This window comes from Pollachius pollachius (genome assembly GCF_949987615.1).
Source record: "Pollachius pollachius genome assembly, chromosome: 9".
NCBI lineage: Eukaryota > Metazoa > Chordata > Actinopteri > Gadiformes > Gadidae > Pollachius > Pollachius pollachius.
The window spans coordinates 19,196,240-19,219,369 of NC_136942.1; the positions used below are offsets into that span (position 1 = coordinate 19,196,240).

Sequence of the window (23,130 nt, forward strand, 5' to 3'; positions counted from 1 at the left end):
ACATAGTGCAACAAATTTGGGGTAGAGAGTGAGGGGTAGATAGTGGGTCTAAGAGATTAAGTGAGATGTGATACACTCCGCCATATATCAGTAGTTTCACAATGTGTGGCTCCTGCGGGCTCAAGAGGGACTTTAGGTTTTTGTGAAAACTAATATATAAGCAGTAAGTTTGTGTGTGTGTGTGTGTGTGTGTGTGATAAAAACCCTGTTTAAGACCAAGTGAACCCTACGGAGGATTAGGAATAAGCGCAATATGTGATTTTTTTGAGTGCTGAGTTTAAAGTCAGAAATCTGAGATTAAAGTCAGAATTCTGAGAATAAAGTCAGAATTCTGACTTTAATCTCACACCCACATACTGCACATTAGTAACACACACACACTGCATATTAGCAAACCCACACACATAGGTTGGTTAACACACACAAACATATACTTCATCATATACTTCAACATATACATATACTTGCATTAATCATTTATTGAGATTAAAGGTAATACATGGTTTAAACTGTATAAAGATAATGTATGAGATAAGATATATATTGTATGGCTGTTTGACCAAGTCCATACTACTGTTCTTTGAATTTATTCAACCACAATATTGCCCCTCCAACCTTTATCTTCATTTAGTTCTATTCAAAGAGCTTTATTGGCGTGGAAAAAACTAGCTTTAAATCTAATTGTACTGTTTTTACTATCTACTTCAGTCTAAATCGACCAATCTTGCTTCAACTGTGCCAAAACTGGGATGTACGTTTGGGAGGGAGCAACCCATAAATCACCCCTGACTGCAAACTGCAACAAACCAGCCAATTAAAAGAATAGGCTACAGATAGGCTGTATCATTTAGCTAAATAGGTATAGTGAGATATGTATGAAACAATTTTGTTTGAATGGAAATCAGATTTATGTAGTTAAATTGGGTACTTACTGTTGGACATTTATTTTAATATTGGCATAATTGTGTAATGTTCTTTACCTATTGAAAATTTCACATGAATTGAATGTCAAATAAAACTCCAGACCAGATCATTCATGCTGTCCTGGGGTTATGGTTGGGAGAGCTGTTATCAGCCATAGAGATTGATCAATTTGATAGCATAAAGATGTGTGAATTTAAATTTGCAACCTTGAAGATTGTCATGTAAGTGAATGTATTTATCTCTAAATTGCCAAATGAGGTCTGAAATTTGGGATTGAGCCAATGGCCCACAGATGAAACCCCGTGCCATTTGCAGAATTATGAATGCTATGGACTGGCTGTCATGGCAAAGCCGTCTGTAAAAAATGGGAAAGAAATACCACTTCATTTATTTCGGTAATAAATAACCACAACCAATTCAAAGTCTTCCAATATAAAAAAAAGATAATCGACATGGTAATCATGGTAAGACACTTGGTTAGTGTCTAAGTTGTTCAGCGGTAAGAGTGCTTGAAGGGCTGGAACTTGGCGACCCCTTCTATGCCTATAGCCGGCCCTGCGCGTCATGTATTATCTACAGTTTCTTTTACTGTTGAAAATAGATTAACAAAAATCACTAACAGGCTATTGCATTATGTAACAAAGTTTTATTACATGTCTATAAACATATTTACAGTACATTTACCATAGAGAGTGGTCTTGTCACAAATATAAATTATTTAGCCATGTTTAATGAACATGAAATACAGGTACTGTAGCTTGCTTTACGGTGGAGGAAGGTTGTGTTGGCGATTCGATCTAATACAGTTCACAATAAATCATTTTGCTCTTGGGATTCCCATTGCTAATCTGTACGTGTCTCCTTCACCAGATTCCATTCAATACTGTGGAGCGATGTCCCTGAAATATTACTTTAATACTTCCTCCTGTCCAGCTTATACCCAAGTAGTGTCCATTTCCCCACACATACAGCACGATGACACAGAAATAAGGCACAAAGAGAGAAGGCGACACAAACGACATGCCGAAGGAAAAACAACAGCAAGAAAAGCGAGGACTGGAGCAGAATCAGTCTCTTGATTTTGGCACTGCAACAAACGGACAGCCTGACTAAAGTTAGCTTCAAACGTAATCCTTCACCCCATCCCCTCGAACCCCTCTACTGCCTCGAATCACCAATAACAGGAGAGCAAAACGGTGACAGCAGTTGAACTTTTGAAATACTTGAAGAGGTGGCGCAAAATAGCAAGATATAATGAATGTCTAAATATAGCATGTACCATAATTCCTACAACTTACAATGGATGTTTTCTTTCTCCTGACTTGGCTCATAGTGTTTAAAACATTTGCACTAGTTATGAGAAATACTGTCTATTAAGTGTTGATGCCATTATGCCTACCAGCAAGAAAGTGGTTGAAGTGAGAGAAGAGGTTTGCAATGATTAAGATAGCGGTATAGAACGACAGAAACCATTATTATTGACACACGACAAATTGATTAATTTGCTAAAACTTTTTCAACTTCGTGTTGAACAATAATCAGAGAATTTGCCATTGACTTCATTTAAATATCGTTCCTAAATCAAAAGATAATTTCACCATCCCATAGAGCAAACATTCCCTGATAGGAAATGACTCCCAGTTCGTTGATTTGGCATCATGGTGGAGATAAACAATGAAAGGTGCACACAAAAAAACTCCCAAAACAAACATGATGCGTACTAAAACGTCCCAGATGAAATGTAGGCTAAACGCACTAACAGGATGAATGAGATGTGGTGATTGGTTAGGACCGGCCCCCTGCATGTTATGTTCACCAGGCCGAAACTCCGAGGCACTTTGAGGATTCAACATCAGTCTCTCTCTGTCGTCAGACGGGTCCCTTCGGCTAAAAGTCCACGGGACCATCCTTGAGCTTCACAGTCTGCACTTGGACTGAACAAGTCATCTCAATTTAAATAATCACATTCTACTGATCACTCTGCGTTTATACAGTTAAATGTTAATATTCACAATCGCTTTAGGGAGGAGGAGGAGGAGCATCATAGTTTTGTAGTGCTGGTAAAAAAGTGGGTGTAGGTGGATTGTCTTCCAACTAGGAGCTCGAGCGCAGGCTGGTCTGGGAAGGGGGTCCCCCAGAGTCTGGCCGGAAGGGTCTAGCGGTGCATGGCTAAGACCCCCTGGGTTCTGGGGGGGGGGGGGGGTCAACGGCTAATACCCCGGGGTTGTGGTGGTGGTCCGAGCTAGGGGCCCTTTTAGTTCTACTGGTAGCCTGCCCCCCTCACAACCCCTGGGCCTGAGTCTTACGACGGTTTCCTGTTGTTCCAGGTGGGGTCGGCCCCGGCCTTCTGCGGCTCCGCCGGCCGCTCCGGCGGGGAGCGGGAGTCCTGCGGGGACTTCTGGGCCCCCGGGGATCGGGGGTCCTGCTGGCCGGGGGGCTTGTCGGGGTGGAAGGTCCGGTAGTGCTCAGGGCCCGGGGGCCCGGGCGAGCGGCGCTCCGACGACCTCCTGAAGTCCTGGGCCAGCGGGGGCCCGGGGACGCTGTCCCGGCTCTGGTGGTAGTTGGGGGCCCGGAACTCGTCCGAGCGCCGCCTCTTGGTGTCCGGGTGCCTGCTGTGTGTGTGTGTGTGTGTGTGGGGGGGGGGGTTCACCGTGAGTACAGAGGCGTTCTATGGGTGCACGCGGTGACCTCACTGCTGCTGGCCATTAGCTTAGCGCTACGGTGCCCTGATGGCGTCGAGGCATTATGGTTGCGTTTGACAGTTATAAGTTATTTCTTTCTTTCTTGTTGTGGCATTTCCGTTGAGCACGGAAATAAAGCTTGCCTGATCGTTTAAATAGTGGCGCAGTACTGAATACTTTGATATTCCTTTATTCTATTGTTTAAATGCAAAACGGCTGTTGTATAGCAATCAAAAACAAAAGACGGACGCTACCGTTAACGCTGTGACTTGGGGGCACAAAAATGAATTGAATAACCAAGACTGGTGGAATTTGTGAAGAGGAATTCAAACCGGCCCCATCTTTCTATCTATGCCTGAACAACATATGAGTACAAATATGAGTTAAGCGGCTCTTAAGTTAAGTGATCCCTGGTTCCTCTGCAGCTTACCTTTCGTAATAGGGTCGATGAGGTCTCTGGTCCCGGTCGTTGCCGTACTGGTCGTAGGATCTTTTCCGAGGCGAGCTGTTGTTGCGGTAGCTTCCTGAGCTGCGGTACGAGTCTCCATGGGGACGGCGATCACCATAGTGATCTTTATAGCGGTCGTACGGTTGATGCCGGTCTCCCTGCCAGGGTTGGTTGCTGTTGCCTGGGTAACCGTACTTGCGGTCCCTATGCCATTCACCTCGATCTGGGTTGAAACAGGGTCCACTTAATATAAGAAGACTCATCAATGCATTTATATTGTCCTACTCTAGTGAATTATTTGGGACATTTTTTTAATTAATAAGGGGGGGAAAAGCTCTGCAGTTGGCTCCGTAAAGGAATATTTCATTTAAACTAAATTCACCCCATGATCGCTGCTTGTGCTTGTTTTGAGTTATGTAGCAGATTGCCACCTACATTTCCAACGACTACTGTGGCCTGTACTGGCCTATATTGGGTAAGGTGCCGGTATTTTCCATTTGGGAAAAATCTACATTGATTTTAATCCAATGTTTACTTGCACTGCTGTACGTGGACCTAGGTTGCCTTTGATAACATGAAGGTGTACAGTTGTATCGCCTGAGTTTTGTTTTGGATACCAACTTTCTCCGAAACAGTGATAGCTTACTTTGAGTATTGAAACTCCAAAACATGGAAGTATTAAGAAGGCACACCCACTTAACCCATCATAATCCCCCTCATCTGCAAACTGCCAGTCGCTGGACCCATTCCTTGGATTAAAACGTCTTCATAGGCTATTTCAGGCGTGACCGAGGGCGGATTAAGCTTATCAGACACTAATAGCATAACGCCACGGCTGAGTGGAAGTGTGGAGCTAAGTGTTAGCAGCGGTTCATGTCGATGTCCGTGTCCGAGAGAGGGTTAAGCTCCTATGACACTTCTAATATAACGCCATGGCGTGTTAGAAAGTGTGTGTGAAGCGCAGTCTGGCCAACGCTTGATTTTGATGATCGGCGCGGACACAAAGTTTAACGCCAGAGTGAGGGGAACATTTCAGATACAACATCCCTTAAATCATCCCAACGCCCTGACACAGTGATGGTACGAAAAGATCATCATCACATGGGTCGTAGCCATGGTGATAACAAGCGCCCCCACCTACCTACAACACATGGCGGTGCAACAGGGTGGCCTCCATGAATAGAAACATCTCTCAATGTTAACATAAAAGGCTCACTCTCAGGTAGTAAAAAAACAACAATTCCCTTTTTTCATGGGATTATACACAAATAAAAGCATAATTGAATATATTAATATTATATTCAATTTCCGCCAAGTCCGCTCAGCTAAATGGCACTAAATCATACACACTGTACTTTTGAAAGAAATTTAGCCTACCATAAAACATCGGACACAACTGGTCTAGCATTTCACTGGTGACCCCTGTACCCACCGTCGTTCCCAAAGTGGCGCTTGGGGGCCGCGTTGTAGGGCTCCCGGTGGTGCGCCTGAGGGCCCGACTGGGCGGGGTGGTGCTTGGACGACTGCTGTGTCCCCGCCGAGTCCCGACTGGCGCTGGACGTCTCGGCTCGGAGGGGCTTGCTCCGCCCTGAGTCCTCCCTCTTCTTGTGGTCCTTCTGAAAGGGAGCGCAAGGGCGCGGTCAGCGGGGAACCCCAGGAGCACGCACAATGCCCCACGACTCCGCCCGCTCACATTCAATGTCTAGGGGGTTAGGGGCTAGGGGAGTCATGAGTATATATATATTTTTTTTTATTGGAGTGTACGTCCTCACCTCCTCTTCGTGCGACCGCTTCTTCAGTGCCATTTTGTAAAGCTTGTGAAGCTTCCTAGCGCCGAACTCTGTGAACTTGGATACGAATATCCAAAGATTTCTGCCCCCGGAAAAACATAAAGCACAAAAGAAAACACGAAAGATCATTTACAAGATCCGGGGACCACACAGGCCCACCCTGGACTGTGTGGGGGGGGGGGGGGGGTGCGCGGGTCGGGGCTCACCGGCGCCACGTCTTGGCGTGCTCCGGGTCGGTGTAGGCTTTAAGGCACTCGGTGATGCGGTCCCCGATCTTCAGCAGGCAGGTGCGCGTGTGCTGCAGCTGGTCCTGGTCCGACAGACCCTCGTCCGGCTTGTCCAGCTGTTTGAGGGCCTTCTTCACAGGCCTCATGCGCTCCTTACACTACACACACACACACACAAACACCAGGAACCGTGATGCTGGGGTATAACAAAGAGGTGAAATGTCTGCACTTTTGTTCATGCATCGGGCTAATGCGGCTTCATTATGACAGAGATGGGCATTTCTTCTGGATGCACAAGGCAGGGGTCATGTGTGGTGGGCATTCAGGGGCTATGCTGTCCACTCACGACGCTGAAGGTGTCCTGGTCCAGCTCGTCGTCCTCATCCCCGATGGGGACGGGGTCGGAGCCCGCCGTGATGTGCACTGGCCCTTGACTCTTCCGTCCCTTGGCGGCTTTCCCCTGAAATTAACGGGCAGGATTAGCATTAAACCGTGTCTGGACACACAGGTGTGGAACAAGCGGTCCTCCACGCGTGATGAGTCCCAGTGCGCCTAGTGAAATACCTTCTCTTTCTTGGGCTTGGCCCCCTTCTTCTCCTTGTCGCCGTCCTTTTCCTTCTTAGGGGTGCCCTGCTTCTCCTTGTTCTCCTTGTTGTCCTTCTTCTTCTGGCGCTTTTTGGCGGGGGAGTTCTCCGTTCCGTCGTCCTGTTCAGAGATAGAGGTCTACACTTTAGCCACGCACAGATAATGCACGATACTCGCATCACGAGCGGGGGGACACGAGTCGACGCGGCACTGAACGTCACCACGCACCTTGACCTCGCCTTCCTCCGAGGGATTGTCCGAGAGGCGTGGCGATGAGCCGTCGTTCTGGTCCTCCTTCACCTTTTCCTTCTTCACCCGCGGTTTCCGTTTCTTCGCTTTGGCCTGCGGAGGAAGACACAGATTCACTGAGGGGGAATAGAATTCGACCAACCGGCAGATCGTGGTATATTTGGGTCATTAGACACTCAAGCCATAACGAATCAAATGCAGAGATTGGATGGAAAAAAGGGTTTGAGGAGCACACACCTCCTCGCCTGTTTTGGACGCGTCACTGCTGTCTAGTTCCTTCTTGAGCAGCTTCATGAGATAGTCGGCTCTGGTCTGCAGCTGCTTGCCCTGGGGCTTCTTGCTCGGGTCATCAGGGAGAATCTGGACCATGACAACAGGGAATTTATGTAAATCAGTTTGTAATGCCATAAGCCCCATTTCACCTCCCTTACAAGCAGCACTGTTGACTTGTACCTTATCAGCCAGTTTGAGGTCCGGGTCGGTCTTGATCAGATCCCAGTTCCCGAAGCCATGTTCGTAGATTCCCAGTAGGAGCTGAACATCCTCCGCGATCTCCCAGTCCACGTCAAAGTGGGCTATCTTTACCCTGCAGGTCAGCTGGAACCTGGAGATAAAACAAGATGGGGTTTGTTTGGCGAACCGCAATTTCACAAACGGGTTCTACATGCTGATCTTTATCGGTTTAATCTGCAGGCTCTCGTAGACGTGAACCGGCAACAGCGCAGCAGGCTTACTTATTTCTTTCTGCCGGGTTCGAGGGGACGGCCTTGTGAAGCGGCTCAAACTCTTCCTCGTGCTGGATGATGGACTTGGCGTTGACCTGAACTCCGGAGATCTTGATGTTAATCCCTCGCCGCTTTCCCGGACCTTTTGCTAGAGACACGGGAGACGGGAAGAAGGGTTTTTATGTTTAAATGGACTTTTAAGCCTCTAAGACACGGAGAGTGAGGATTGAGCCGCAGAGCTGCACCGGAAATAAAAGGACCAGAAATACATCAATGACGAGCCAGGCCGTAATCAGCAGACATGGTGCTGCATTACTGTAACGGGTGTTCGTGCCAGTCGGGTTGGACGGCCCAACCAAGGACACCGAGCCTGAACTTGGCTTCTTATTGTAGCGCGACCCAGTCAAGGCCTCGACGTGGGGCGGGCTCACCTTCTGACGGGTTCTCCTTCAGGTGCTCCTCGTGCTCCTGGACCGCGGCCACGCAGCTGGAGTGGATGAGCTCCGCCAGCCTCTTCAGGTCGGCGATCGACTTGTCCACTAGCTCAGAGTCTCTGGCGATTGCCTCCAGCCTGGGGAGGGGACCGAGGAGGAGGGAAACTCGTCAAACACAGACACAATGTGAACCAAACCAGATCTCGACTGAGGATATGATCTTTTCAAACCACTATAGATTGACGTACCTTTCAAGTGGACATCCAAATTTCTTATAGGCCTTAATGAACCTATGAAAACACCAACAGACAAAATCACAAATGTCATCTTCTGGTCATTGAGAAGATTATTACTATTTATTTTTTTATTACGCATTTAAAGTTCTGACATATGTAGTGTAAAGTAAGTAATGGGGAGATACCAGCTGCTTTGTGTGCACCTACCGGCGGATCTCTGCGTCGGTGAAGCCCTCTACGTTGTTCTTGCGGGCCCGTGGGCGGCCTCGTCTCTTGGGCTTCCTGTCGTCGTCGCTGTCGTCCGTCTCGCTGTCCGAGCCCGACGAGCGGTGCTTGAGCTTGGAGCCGGCGTCACTGTCGCTGTCATTGGCCTTCGCCTACAACCCACCAGCACCACTTCAGTCAGCAGCAGTTTGTCCCGGGATCCCTCGCAAAATATTTAAGGTACTGTGAAATATTCCCTCGTCGCCTGTCTCACCCCCCTCCCTTCTTACTCTCTCGGTCAAACCAAAAGGTAGTAGGTTACATTAAGGAGCCCTTATTTGTCATTTGGAAGAAATGGCATAGCCATTAGCGGGTCAGCTCTTATGGAGTAAATGCGCAGTGAGGACACAGTATGTGTTGAGTTGACTGCGCCTGTCTAGGTATGGCAATTTTGATTCTAGACCGCTCCCGGTTTAATTCTGACTAATCAGTGAATTTCTGCCATGTTTGGATCAGGGAATCCATCTTGGCTCTCAATGGAAACGTTGGAGGGAGGGAGGAAGAGGGACAAACGTCCCCTCTCCTCTTGCTCCCTCCCTCCCTAAGTTTCTCTGCCATTGCGGAGCACTGAAGTCCAGGCCACACGTCCTCAGGCGACGGCCCCCCCCGCGGCGGACCCCTCCTCACCCTCTTAGTGGAGCTCCTGCTCCGAGGCAGCAGAAAGATGTCGTCCATCTCCCGCCGGCGCTCCTCCTCTTCCAGCTTGCGCCGCTGGTCCTCCGGGATGATGTCGTCCCAGTCTCGGATGTTCTTGTCCTGCAGCTCCGGACCGTTCTCCTCCATGTTGGAGAAGTTGGCCACCTGCCAACGTTCAGCGCATGGTGGAATAGGTCAGCGGTGGTGGTGGTGAAGGTGGGGGGGACAAGAGATGAAGGGCAGTGTAAGCAACACAAATGTGGAGAAGACGGAAAAGGCAACATGACTTCAATTTCTTATTTCTGGAGGAAGGGGGTTGAACAGTAAGTATGAGCACTTGAAGGTGGTAGCTTGTACCTTGAACTGAGACAGGAGCTCATCAGTGGCACTCGACCCCTGGTCACTCTCTCTGGTCTCGGCCAGCCTCAGGATCTCTTCGATATCCATCTCCTGTAAAGAGCCAACAGGTTGTGGATCCGCATGTGGACTTTACACGCCACTTGAAGGGAACCTTTTTGGAAGCTCATTGATGGAGTACCTGAGGCTCAGACTCTTCCCCCTCTGCCTCCTTGAAGAGCTCCTCTGCCCCAAACTTGAGGATGGCGGTCAGCTCTTCTTTATTGAATGGATTTGAGCTGGGTACAGAGAAGGCAGTAAGCAATGGGTGATCGAGATCTGAGTATCCTGTAGTGTTCAAAAACCGTCCATGACTTTGACCATGACAAGCCGTCCTGTTCTCACTTTGAGTTCCCTTGTCCAGAGTTGTTGTCCAGAACCGTGCGACCCGTGGTGTCCATCCTCTGAATCACCAGATGGTCCAACACCATCTTCTTCTTGGCTCTCTCGATGATGTCCTCCTCCACGGTTCCCTTGGTAACCAGGCGGTAGATGTTCACCTGCAAAGTGGACGCGAGGATACAAGCTTAGAATTTGTCTCTTTTCCCGACATGCAACAAGAAACAACCAACAACCGATCTAAGGCCCAGGTCACCTGCTTCTTTTGGCCAATCCGGTGAGCCCTGGCTTGTGCCTGCAGATCATTCTGGGGATTCCAGTCAGAGTCGAAGATGACCACGGTGTCTGCCGAGGCTAGGTTGATGCCCAGACCTCCAGCTCTGGTGGACAGCAGGAAGCAGAAGTCCTACACACAGCAGTGGATTGTTAGACCTCCGACCGAAACCAACAGCACCGTACATAAACAGTAGCCCTCAGCTATTCAGTCTAAATGATGCGGTTTTCCTTTTAAATGCTTGCAATGTTTTTATTGCCAGCTCTTCTCTTTTCTTCTGACAAATGTACTGTATTGTAAGTCCCTTTGTTTTTCTCTTCAGTGAACTTACCTCTGAACCTTCAGCATTGAAGTGGTCGAGCGCCTGCTTCCGAATCTCTCCCTTAATGGAGCCGTCCAGCCGCTGAAAAGGGGAAGAATAGAAAAAGTTATGAGTCCACCTCACACCTTGGCATCGCAGAGCCACACTTTCCATCCACCTTACTTTTAAGAGCGAAGCAGAGTGTTCACAGCAAGCGATAAACACTGCCATTCAATGGTCACTCGAGCATCACATACATAGCTTGTGGATATAAATATCCCCCTCAGCCCGTCCACCTGACACTGCTAGCGTCAGACCCCCAGCTCTCTGCCAGACCCCCAGCTCTCTGCCAGACCCCCCCCCACCCCAATCTCCCCCTGAGCACTCTCTCGCAATGCCGCCTCCGTGCGAAACAACAACAAAAGAAACCAGGAGACGTTAAGTGTCAAACATAGGACAAAAGGTTACCTGGAAGGTGTAGCGCTTCATGGCGAGGTACTCGGCCAGAATGTCCAGCATCCGGACCATCTGGGAGAAGATCAGCACTCGGTTGCCCCTCTCCTTCAGTCGGGTCAGCAGCTTGTCCAGCAGCACCAGCTTCCCACTGCCCCTCACCACGCTCTGTGGGGGAGAGACCAGACCAGTTCACAACCACTTAGGAATCAGAGCTCTCCTCTTTCATGGCAACATCTCTCTCACACACACACACACACACACACACACACACACACACACACACACACACACAGTGTGTTTACCAGCAGATGCTCTTGTTGCGTGTCGCTGTCTCCCTCCTCGGGCTGCTTGATGAGGAAACCATGGTTACAGCACTTCTTCAGCTCCATGACGATGTTGAGGAAGCCTGAGGAGCTTCCGCGCGTGCTCTTGGAGAGGGCTTTGTAGTTCCTCGTCAGAATCCACCTGGAGACACGTTCAGGAAGTCACTCGTGTTAGTGTGCGAAGACGTGGCCGGCAGTGATATGTTTGCCCGGGAGGACTGAGGAACTACCATAAAAACGGCATGGTTTTGTTCAAATGAAGTACAAACATTGAGAGTTCAACTCAAAGAGTTCAAACGTTGTACAGAAAACAGTAAACGATGTCGCACTGGGGATCTGGTTGTCCCTGGGATATACTGAATGCTCGATCTAAGCAAAGTGATAGATTGCAAGTCGAGAAGGTAATGTACACGTTAAGTGTGTGTTTATTCCTCTGACTTGTTTTAAATTGCTTTCTGGACAACACTGGAAGATCCGGGCACCAATGCCAAGGAGCTATTGGTCAACCACTAGACAGATAACGGTGGTGAGCAGGCTGACACATAGATTGTTCATATTGTTGTTTTATTGGGTTGGTTTTCAGAAATTAGACGGGGATATATATGGAAGCAAATATGGTCAAAGAACCAGAATCCAAACGACTATCCCAATGAAGGTGAAGAAGCGAAAACGTACTTGTAGAATTGTTTCTGCGATGCGGACATGTCCACGCGCAGAATCTGCTCCACCTTGGCCGGAAGGGACTTTTCCACATCCTTCTTGACTCGCCTCAGCAGGAAGGGCTCCAGGACTTTGTGGAGGGTCTGGTAGCCGTTAGCCGTTCCCTGCCCGTGTTCCTCCTCAAAGGTCTCCCACAAATCGAATCTGAGGTGAGCAGAAGTACACCAGATTAGGCTCCTCTGCAACTTTCATGCAAATATTCACCATACTGTCAGTTGAGTGTGGCGGGGGGGTGTTTTAAAGGTGTTAGCGTTCATACTTGTCTGGCATAAGGAAGTGCAGCAGCGACCAAAGCTCCTTGAGGGAGTTCTGCAGGGGCGTCCCGGTGATGAGGAGCCGGTGGTTGGACCTGAAGTCGATCAGGGTTTTGTACAGCAGGGAGTCGTCGTTCTTCAGCCGGTGAGCCTCATCCACCCCCAGACATGCCCAGTTGATGTTCCCCAGCACGCCCTGAAGACAGAGCATCATACCACTGATCACAGAATATACATACATACACACACACACACACGCACACTCAATTCCACATGCAAAGCGTCTATATCCTTTTTAAACACATACACTTATACAGGATGTAGTGCATACCTTGTCTTTTAGAAGAATTTCATATGTGGTTAAAAGTGCATTGAAGCGAATCCTCTTTGTCTGATGATTCACCCACTCATAGTCCCGGATCTATTCAAAACATAGGGTTAGACCACTGATCAACAGAGCATTCCCCAGAGAGGGACTCAATGACAACGGGTCAACAGCAGCGCGGGGCCATGCGACTTAAGCCCACCGTCTTCCTGCTCATCACGTCTCCGATGTACACCACCACGTTCATGTCGGGCGCCCAGGTCTCGAACTCCCTCTGCCAGGAGGTGAGCGTGGACAGGGGCACCACCAGCAGGAAGGGCCCGTAGAGCTGGTGGTGGTGGTGGAGGTAGGAAAGGAAGGAGATGGTCTGGATTGTCTTTCCCAGACCCATCTCGTCAGCCAGGATAACACTGTTGCACCTGGGAAGGGAGAGACCGTTGGGGTTAGGCATTGTTCCAGACGGGGAGCTGTATGGGGCGACGGTGGGGGGGTGAGGCACTGTTTGAGACCGGTAGATGAAGACATTTGGGTCTTGAGAAAGGTTTGGCTGTCAAATACCCTGACCACTAGCCAAAACTGACTTTATCTTTCAGAGTTTATATAGGAGATGTGTACCGCCCGCCTGCTTTCTAATCTGATTGTGTCGTCTAGAAACAAAAACATAAAAATATGCATAATTTTATACAGAAGACCCTTTATGTACCTGCACCACGAGTGGGCCAGCCAATTGAGTCCATCCAGCTGGTAGTCTCTCAGCTCCAGGGTTTCACTTCCGATATAAGTGGGTTGAGTCTTCAGGGCAACAAACCTTGGCCGTTGTTTCAACACCTGCAATTACAGTAACAAATGGATTCATAACGTTTTACCACACCTTTTTCAAACTTTAATCCCTTTAGCTCGCGGGACTCACGCTTACTTTGCAGTCTTTGGAGGGAACGGTTTTGCTGCAGTTCCGGCTGTCGAAGCCTTCCACACATTTGGGGAACTTGTTTTTGACGAGGGCCCCGTCCTCCCAGCTGCTCTCCACGTAGGGCAGGCCCATCCACTTGCACAGGTACTCTGGCTCGTTGGAGGAGGGGGCTGACTTGGGGCTTGGTGCTGTTGAGGACCCATAAGAGTTTTAGTTCCGACATCAACTACTGACGACCCAGTGCCTTGTTGGACTGTGATCATAGAATGGAGACACACAGTGAACGTCCGCCACGGACAGTGAATGGCAGCGGGGGGACTTACAGGGAACGTCTGCGGCCCCCTGGTTCTTCCCGGTCCTTGTGGCTGTCAATGAGATTAAGGAATTAGATAAAGATCCGATCAGTCCCAAGAAAGGTAAATTAATAATAAAAATTGGATAACTCAAAAATACCATAATGTTAGCATATCTTACCAATGACCCGCTCTACTATTTGGAACTGCTTGCTCAGGTCACAAGACAGCTCCTGCTGGCAATTATGGTACTCAATATCCTCTGGAGATGCCCTATTCAACCTACAGAGGACAATCCGTTTGTAACATTTGACCAAAATATCAATTATATCGCTTTGACCAAAAAAAACAGGGATCATTTTCTTCTTCTTTTTTCTTCTCACCAAGAGCTGAGCTCATCGTTCTTCCTTATGAAGTTATCGAGCTTCTTGAGTCCCTTGACCTTCTGCTGGGTCAGAGAGTCCACGCTCTCCCAGGTGTTGTGGATGTAGGACCAGCCCTTCCACTTGATCAGATAGTGCGTCTCCCCTTCGTCCTTCTCCTGATCAAAGCCCGCACTTGGGTCCCCGTTTTCCTCCACAGAGTACATCGTAGTTGACGCTCCCGTAGCTGCATACATACAATAAAATAATTTGCGTTAGATGCACTATGAGAAGTTAACACCTTAAAAAATTGCCTCTATTGAATTTTGACAAATCTTGTTGAGATGTTCCCTCGCTGGGATAGAACGACATGGTTGATGATAAGAAACCTAGATTTCTATCTGCACTTACTTTGTACTTCAGACAAATAACTTAATGTAATTATGAATATGAACAAAACCTAAAATCGTCATATACAGTGGGGCAAAAAAGTATTTAGTCAGCCACCAATTGTGCAAGTTCTCCCACTTAAAAAGATGAGAGAGGCCTGTAATTTTCATCATAGGTATACCTCAGCTATGAGAGACAAAATGAAAAAAATAAATCTAGAAAATCACATTGTCTGATTTTTAAAGAATTTATTTGCAAATTATGGTGGGAAATAAGTATTTGGTCAATAACAAAAGGTCATCTCAATACTTTGTTACATGCCCTTTGTTGGCAATGACAGAGGTCAAACGTTTTCTGTAAGTCTTTACAAGGTTTTCACACACTGCTGCTGGTATTTTGGCCCATTCCTCCATGCAGATCTCCTCTAGAGCAGTGATGTTTTTGGGCCACAGGGACTTTCAACTCCCTCCAAAGATATTCTATGAGGTTGAGATCTGGAGACTGGCTAGGCCACTCCAGGACCTTGAAATGCTTCTTACGAAGTCAATCTTTCGTTGCCCGGGCGGTGTGTTTGGGGTCATTGTCATGCTGAAAGACCCAGCCACGTTTCATCTTCAGTGCCCTTGCTGATGGAAGGAGGTTTTCACTCAAAATCTCACGATACATGGCCCCATTCATTCTTTCCGTCATACGGATCAGACGTCCTGGTCCCTTGGCAGAAAAACAGCCCCAAAGCATGATGTTTCCACCCCCATGCTTCACTGTAGGTATGGTGTTCTTTGGATGCAACTCAGCATTCTTTCTCCTCCAAACACGACGAGTTGAGTTTTTACCAAAAAGTTCTATTTTGGTTTCATCTGACCATATGACATTCTCCCAATCCTGTTCTGGATCATCCAAATGCTCTCTAGCAAACTTCAAACGGGCCCGGACATGCACTGGCTTTAGCAGGGGGACACGTCTGGCACTGCAGGATTTGAGTCCCTGGCGGCGTAGTGTGTTAGTGATGGTAGCCTTTGTTACCTTGGTCCCAGCTCTCTGGAGGTCATTCACTAGGTCCCCCCGTGTGGTTCTGGGATTTTTGTTCTCCGTTCTTGTGATCATTTTGACCCCACAGGGTGAGATCTTGCGTGGAGCCCCAGATCGAGGGAGATTATCAGTGGTCTTGTATGTATTCCATTTCCTAATAATTGCTCCCACAGTTGATTTCTTCACACCAAGCTGCTTACCTATTGCAGATTCAGACTACCCAGCCTGGTGCAGGTCTACAATTGTGTTTCTGGTGTCCTTTGACAGCTCTTTGGTCTTGGCCATAGTGGAGTTTGGAGTGTGACTGTTTGAGGTTGTGGACAGGTGTCTTTTATACTGATAAGGAGTTCAAACAGGTGCCATTAATACAGGTAACAAGTGGAGGACAGAGGAGCCTCTTAAAGAAGAAGTTACAGGTCTGTGACAGCCAGAAATCTTGCTGGTTTGTAGGTGACCAAATACTTATTTTCCACCATAATTTGCAAATAAATTCTTAAAAAAAAATCAGACAATGTGATTTTCTGGATTTTTTTTTTTTTCATTTTGTCTCTCATAGCTGAGGTTTACCTATGATGAAAATTACAGGCCTCTCTCGTCTTTTTAAGTGGGAGAACTTGCACAATTGGTGGCTGACTAAATACTTTTTTGCCCCACTGTATATATATATATATTTGAATGATGATGAATTTCCACAACAGCCAACAAAAAAGATGTCAATCGTTTTAAAGCGGCAGAGCAGTCAACAGAAGGACCCTGACCTCCTTTTTTGGACGTGCGCGTGTCCATCACCCTCTCGATGGTCTCGCTGTCGTCGTCCTGCTGCTCTTCCGCTACGTCGCCTGCCATCTCAATCAGGTCGTCTGAGTCCGTTTCCAGGTCATGCTGGTCCTCCTTGTAACTGCCCACACAAACGAGACTTTGGCTTACCGGAGAAGGAACCAAGCGTACCATTGAGCCCTGCCCACTATCAGAATTCCTAAAACAAAATAATAGTGTTCTGTCCGCTCTGACTGGCTACGCTACCGTGTGATGAGATCTAGCGTAGCCCGGCTGGATGGACGGTGTGATTGGGAGGGGTATTGGGTTCGTCGTTCAATTCTTTAAACCAAGAGAGGTAAGGGCTGGCCAGCATTTTTTATGTATAGAATAAATCAGTGTGATCTTATTGATAATATCAATAAGAAATCAAATTGAAATCACTATCGATTTCAATTAACAACAGATATGCAAGATACGAGCTAGTTGAATAGTTACACATTGTGACTTTAATGATTCCTAATGAGGCGAGCGGTTGCATTGAAATGATAATGTTCATCCAAAACATGCAACACAAGAATCTACACGTGAAAACACATGGTTGAGGTGTTCAGAGTGGGGAGGATGAGGGGGAATGCTTTAAATCTTCAAAGAGCATTCAGAGAAAATTGCTGAAATCAATGTGTATCTGGATAGGGTAAACCAACAGGTTTTATGTTGTTTGGAAGCAAATAAGGCTCTGATTGTCTAGAATACTAGGGAAAATACCTTTTGACTTTTGTTGCGGCTCTTCCCCGGGTTTGCCTCTTTGGGGTATCGTCCTCATCGTCCTCATCATCGTCCTCATCATCGTCCTCATCGTCATCGTCTTCCCCTGATGACTCGGCCTTCCTGGACTTCCTTCCCTTTTGGGATTGCTTTTTGGCTGTAGATTTAGTCTGCGGTCTGTAAACAGATCAGAGACGATAGAGGCCATTGGAAATGATCAAAGAAAGCTCAACCGTCCCACCCTATCATCTCATCATAACAGAAAACACAGCAATGTCATTCAAATATGCAAGGGAATCTAGCACAGTAAGTCCTACAAAGTTGAGCTGCGCAGTTTCTTGAAACGACATTTAGCCTGTGTTAGCACCATTCAATACATTACTATTGGCTGTATAACAGATCATAATAATAGGATAAAAAGGAGAGAATATACATCACAAATGAAATGAATCAGTAAAACAATAAGGAAATGAACAGGAATGAGATTGGGTGTACCAGTGGGTAGCTGTCTGGGGGTCAGGCTATGCTCCACTCTTACCTTCTAGCAGGAAGTCTTCTGGATCTAACTGTCTCTTCCTGATCACTGTCTGCACTGCTGGAATCCTCCTCGTCCTCATTTGAGTCATCATCCCAGGTATTTCTTTCAAAAAGAAATACAAGATCACCCTCGAAATTCACCCTTTGCCAATTTAGAATTCTCGTAAAATTGATTTGATTTTCTCTTGCAATTCAGACCAATTGTATTGTGAATTGAACCCCGCTACATTTGTGCGTGAATAAAGCTATTGCTAGCTAGGGCTTCAAATACAAAACCCAACCCAAGCAAACAGATACCCATTAACAAATGAAGATGGTCAAAAAGGCCATTACATTTACACTTGACAAAAAACATGACAAACTAAAAACAAATGCATAATAGAAACACTTTTTATTTAGGAGACTAAAAAAAGTGAAAGAGCTGTCTGTACTTACTCTCTTTTCTTAGACCGGGTTTCTCTTCTCTTAGGGCTTTCATTTTCAGAATCACTGCTCCCCTGAAATAAGATCACAATGCACAAACAGCACCATTTGTCAATTTGAGGAGATAGCAGCACTTTCACACAATATCCACCAGGTGGCATAAAATAACACTTGGAGAAGAGGCGTGGACCAGACATTTTAAAAGGAAATTAGAAGAGACAAAAACGTTCCTTCCAAATGGAAATAGAAGCTATAGAAGGACAATGAGAAGAGGCTTGTCCTTCTCTGTTTAATGGCTGGCCAACTGCCCCCATGTTGACAGACATATCATGGCACCTGTTTTAACAGCAGTACGTCAAGGCACAGTTGTTCTCCATTTGAATGAGCCCCTTCTTACCCCAGCTCCAATGTTTAAACGGGCGGGTTCCTGCCTGCTACGACTGGACCTCCTGACCCCGTACACGTCTGGATGTTCCTCCCACATCTGTAGCCACCATGTCAAAACACCACCGAGTTAGTCATTTCCTTTAGAATATTTCAGTGTGTAATCATGCAAATCCACATTTCAGCCCATAGCAGCCTTCATTAAAACTGCTAAATCCAAACGATTGAAGGCCTTAATCATTGTTGGCTCGAGGGTGCACTGAGCACCAGAATTCATGATAGCGGACCCGGACCAACCCACCTTTTTCACATCTGCCAGGCTCTCCTTCTTTCTAATGGGCTTGTCTTTGACTTCGGCTGCAGCCTGCTGTGACTTGGACCCTGTGGATTCGCCCTCTGACTCTGAGTGGCTCTCTGACTCAGAGGAGCTGTTGGACTCAGAGTGGTGGGCCCGCTGCTTCCTCTCGCTGCCATGATCACTCTCAGACTGGCTCCCCGACTCCGACACGGAGCGGTTGGACTCCTCTGACGCTGAATTGCTGCACAGAACACAATGGTTGTGAATGGTTTGCACACAGCATTTGGTGGATCAAATTAACAAAGGCGTTTGTTGTTGCCGAGGAGGTATATTCATATTGTAGTAATAGAGACAATCAAAATATAAAATAAATATGGCGAATATGGAGAGGTCTAGAATTAACTTCGAACATATTATTGTACAATCATTTTGGTGTTCATTAAATAGATACAAAAAAAACATGATGCTATTCGATCTCAAAGCATTTCCCAAATTAATTGAATTGATTTTATGTATAGGAGAGGAGAATTGAAAAATCACTTGTCAAGTCAATAACAATGAAGGCTGGTCCTCTAAATGGGATCTATATAATATCCTATTTACAGTAGCATTATTGCAAGTATCTATATAAACTGTTTAAGATACCGCTCTCATTTATTCTTAGCGCAATTTGCAACACTTTATATCAAGCAGCCATTCATGTTTAAGATGAATATGTAATCATAAGTCTATATAAGACTGTTTTGTGTTGACACCCCATTATTAAAATAGGATGCGTATCGCTAAGGCACACCAATCCTCTTAAATACTGATGTGATAATAATAACCAATAATAGACAGCCTTTAAAACAGGCTATAGACTATGTTATCCTATTTTGTCTCTTATTGCTTGGTTGGAGATAATATGAAAATCATTTGTTCAAACAACTATGAATTAATTCAGGTCAGCACTATAATATCGAATTGCCTTTATGTATACAAATACAAAATGGGTGCAAAAAGAACCTAGCTACCTTAAACTATTACAAATAAGTAACATAATGCGATACCATGAGTGAACTACTGGTGGCACTAAAAGCTTATAATAGAATCTCCAAGCGCTGCCATAAATAGCTCGTCAGATAAATGAAAAAGCTGTATTCAAACTATAGCCTTTGTTTTTTACTGGGTTATACAAGGGGGTCTGTTTAAAATCCCATGTTAATATGTGTGTTCCTGTTTTATATGACAGAAATTATAATAAAAGTATAGAATCCACATGCAACCATTAAACTCGGAAGTAAAAGGCTCAAATTATAGTAAAGGTCATTCGTGGGCGGGTTCTAACAGTCATCTCAAATTACGATAGGCTGCCGAGTTACTAGGTAGGGGATTAGCCTATCACTGCTCATCTATGTCCGCTAGGCGTGCCTCTTAACCTCAACATACTTCCCGTTCCTCCTCCATGTAGTTCTAAAGTACATTGGACTGTCAGCAATCTATACATAAAAGCTAGTGCCATTTTATGAGCTTTAATAGCTTTTGAAATATGTTCGTTTCATTGTTTTGCGGTAATTAAAAATATACCTCTAATATGATGTACTGTGTGCGACGACACACTTCTTGTGTCAAACAAACAAAACAAATAACAGCATATTTTTTCCCCATGGACTAAAATGGCTGCCATGGTGTGGAAGAATAATCCAATTTTACCCATAGTACGTTCTACAGTACATTCTACATTATCATCACCTATGTAACTATTCAAAATCAATCACCTACATTCTACAAAGTTATAGCATCACATAAGCAACACACAGCACACATGATTACACTTATCCTAAATACATACACAAAGCCAGCAGGTTTCATCTCAACTTTATGCAGCCTAAAAACTGCATAGATCTCTCTCATCTAAACACTCCAACATCTTTGTTCCATTCATACAGACATAGCATCATGCTAAGGCCCTGATCTTCACCCTTTCTTTGCATATATATATATATATATAACTACTCTCTGAGAACGACAGAATGTCTTAATGAATATAGGCCTGCTCCTTTCAATGTGCATGCATTAAACCTGACCATTCCTGAACATGGTTCTGGGGATCTTTACTCACATTTTCATCTTCACATTTCCTCGACATATGAGAATATCACACAAAATGAACTCTGGAGGTGAGATGGACCAAAGCTAGTAAGCATAAGGTTTCTTAAAGTTCACTAAAGAATAAAGCACTCTCGTCGAAAAATGACACTATTCCAGACCATAAAACTTAGTGTGGCAACATAAATGGCCTCACTCTTTTTCTTTTGTATAATTTATAATTTTCCATGTGTCTTTCATAGCCGGTCAAGACGTGTGTTAGTTCATTATACCATACAAATGATAGGGATTTAAAAATGTCTTTATTTATGAAGATGAAATAGCAATACCTTATTTGGCTTTTAAGTTGTGAACAAGTATCACAAAGTTCAGGTTAAGGGCTGGTAACTGACAACATAACCAAACCACAGACATGGATATATAACCCCCATGGAGGGTAAACATAATAAAGTTTAAGAGATTTTAATTCAGTTAACTTGTCCAGCCATCCCATATAACTATACTACTCAAAGTGAATATAAAAATGTGCCTATCACCGAAGGAAAATGCAATGAAGTGGATGTAGGCAATACATAATTTTAAATGTCAACTTTGTTTTGTAAACAGAAACTATAAAATGAGGGATTACAGCCTGTTTCAAAAGTTATTGCAGGCTGAACATAACTTTCATCAAGAGCACTACTTTCTATACCAATATGTTAGAACACGGAGCGAGAATCTTTGATCAAAATGTAAACAAATCCTTGATATAACTATTGGGCTATCAGCAGCAGGTGTGGCCTATGTAGCATTTTGGAACAACTATAGTTACGGAAACCATACATGCAAAAACAGTGGAAGTATGAGTTGAAATACTCCATACCGATCGGTACCTATAACCAAGTCATGTTTTGTAACGTTATTCATATTTTTAAAAAGTATTGTCAGTATAACTAATCACCATTAGCCAAACAGAGACCAAAATAGATAGATGTATTGCCTTTGAAAACGACTCAACGTTGATAGAAATGGTGCAATGCAGTGCCAATCGGTAAGACAAGGTCATAATAAATAATTGCTTTCGGATATCAAAAATCTGTGCCAGGGAGTTTAATAGCGCAAATTAGCTTTGCTGTGGACTTTCACATAGATCACAAGGGCATGGGACCCCCACACAGGCCTAAAACCACAGTATTGAGTATAAGAAATGGTAGGATAATCAGGGTGTGGCTGTTTAACAATAGCAAGGTCATTTATATATACACTTATACTCAGGATCCAAGTCTTAAAAATATGAACAGGTGACCAACCATGCTTGACAAGGTAAACAATCAAACGAGATGTCATAATCGTAAAAAGTATAGGGATCATACCTTGATGCATTGCTTTGTGTTGAACATTCATCCTCATGCTTTTTATTTTTATTCTTCATCATCGTTGTGGCTTGGTATTATTTGTTATTGATTGGTGTCCCGATATATACTGTCAAAAAGTTAGACGAAACATCAACGACCAGAGGATTCCTTAGATTGTCCTTTGCTCAAGTGGCAGATGTAACATAGACGTCTTAAAATGGAGTGGAATAAATCTTTAAACGATTTAGGAATCGTAAATTCCGTATTATAACCAAAAAACATGGGGTGGTGGGAATAGTCCTTAAACTGTATTTATTGTAATGAGCTACAATACTGTCCTCGAATCAAGACGCCTGCATTAATGCCAACTGCGTCATAAGATCAAAGATGAAACAAATAAGGGGACACATATTGTAAGTCATGTATATAGTATAAAGTACGAACATACCAATTCCTTGTACAGGAAGATATGAAGCATTAGAGTCACGTCCGCGACAGTACATTAATATTTATACTAAAATATAAATACTCGGAAGAGACTAAAAAAAAACCATAAAAGTAAACAATTCCAATTGTTTAAAAAAAATTAGCGCTAATCAAAAAGAAAACAAGGGGCTGCTCATTCTTCATTCACAGAGGGTCTTCTTGGGCGATAGTCGCCAGCTCCTCTAGGAGCTTAGCACACTAAAAATGGAGGACCGCCATGGCCGCCGCCACAGCTCACTGTGGAAAACAACGACGAGCAGGCTCTCCGTACGGACGACAAGGACGGCTCAAAAATAACCAAGAAATCGCGCAGAAAAGCCAGAATCAAAGCAAAAAGGATAAAGAATAGATCACTGGGAAAATGCGGGTCAGAAAGGACCACTCACGGGCAGAAATAGTTCCAGGAGGACTAGACTAACGAGAGCCTATAGTACCCTTCCCAAGGCTGATCCGCCATCTAGAGCTCCTTCCTAGCTCTGAAAGCT

The 23,130-nt window shown here is 45.4% G+C and overlaps 1 protein-coding gene across 2 annotated transcripts; it reads right to left on the reverse strand.

Moving 5' to 3' along the window:
* Positions 1–1,573: 1,573 nt before the first annotated feature.
* Positions 1,574–23,103, reverse strand: chd2 (chromodomain helicase DNA binding protein 2). 2 transcript variants are annotated; one of them, XM_079744058.1, is made up of 39 exons: positions 22,608–23,103; positions 22,178–22,286; positions 18,741–18,978; positions 18,453–18,539; positions 18,068–18,129; positions 17,634–17,735; positions 17,096–17,272; positions 16,330–16,469; positions 14,174–14,399; positions 13,972–14,072; positions 13,821–13,862; positions 13,498–13,685; positions 13,291–13,415; positions 12,790–13,006; positions 12,594–12,683; positions 12,268–12,458; positions 11,964–12,152; positions 11,268–11,430; positions 10,978–11,130; positions 10,540–10,611; positions 10,191–10,340; positions 9,941–10,095; positions 9,738–9,834; positions 9,557–9,649; positions 9,191–9,364; positions 8,507–8,676; positions 8,312–8,353; positions 8,061–8,200; positions 7,639–7,777; positions 7,358–7,508; positions 7,142–7,264; positions 6,884–6,997; positions 6,635–6,775; positions 6,417–6,530; positions 6,050–6,228; positions 5,826–5,925; positions 5,486–5,669; positions 4,036–4,276; positions 1,574–3,536 (listed from the first exon to the last, which is right to left on the reverse strand). In XM_079744058.1, exons 2-39 carry the CDS (start codon positions 22,237–22,239, stop codon positions 3,227–3,229), a joined length of 5,442 nt encoding a protein of 1,813 aa, XP_079600184.1. In that variant the 5' UTR covers positions 22,240–22,286; positions 22,608–23,103; the 3' UTR covers positions 1,574–3,226. The 2 variants fall into 2 exon arrangements, with proteins under 2 accessions (XP_079600184.1, XP_079600185.1); XM_079744059.1 differs by having other exon boundaries at positions 13,504–13,685; positions 22,178–23,103.
* Between the last annotated feature and the right edge of the window lie 27 nt (positions 23,104–23,130).

What these genes read in the sequence shown, in the direction of transcription:
- chd2 (XM_079744058.1), bottom strand. Translation starts at nt 22,239, where the DNA reads ATGATGAAGAATAAAAATAAAAAGCATGAGGATGAATGTTCAACACAA. An exon ending in GGATTGGCCAAAAGAAGCAG is followed by an intron (nt 10,096 to 10,190) that starts GTGACCTGGGCC and finishes TCCACTTTGCAG; the next exon opens with GTGAACATCTACCGCCTGGT. An exon ending in AGCTCCTGTCTCAGTTCAAG is followed by an intron (nt 9,365 to 9,556) that starts GTACAAGCTACC and finishes GAACGTTGGCAG; the next exon opens with GTGGCCAACTTCTCCAACAT.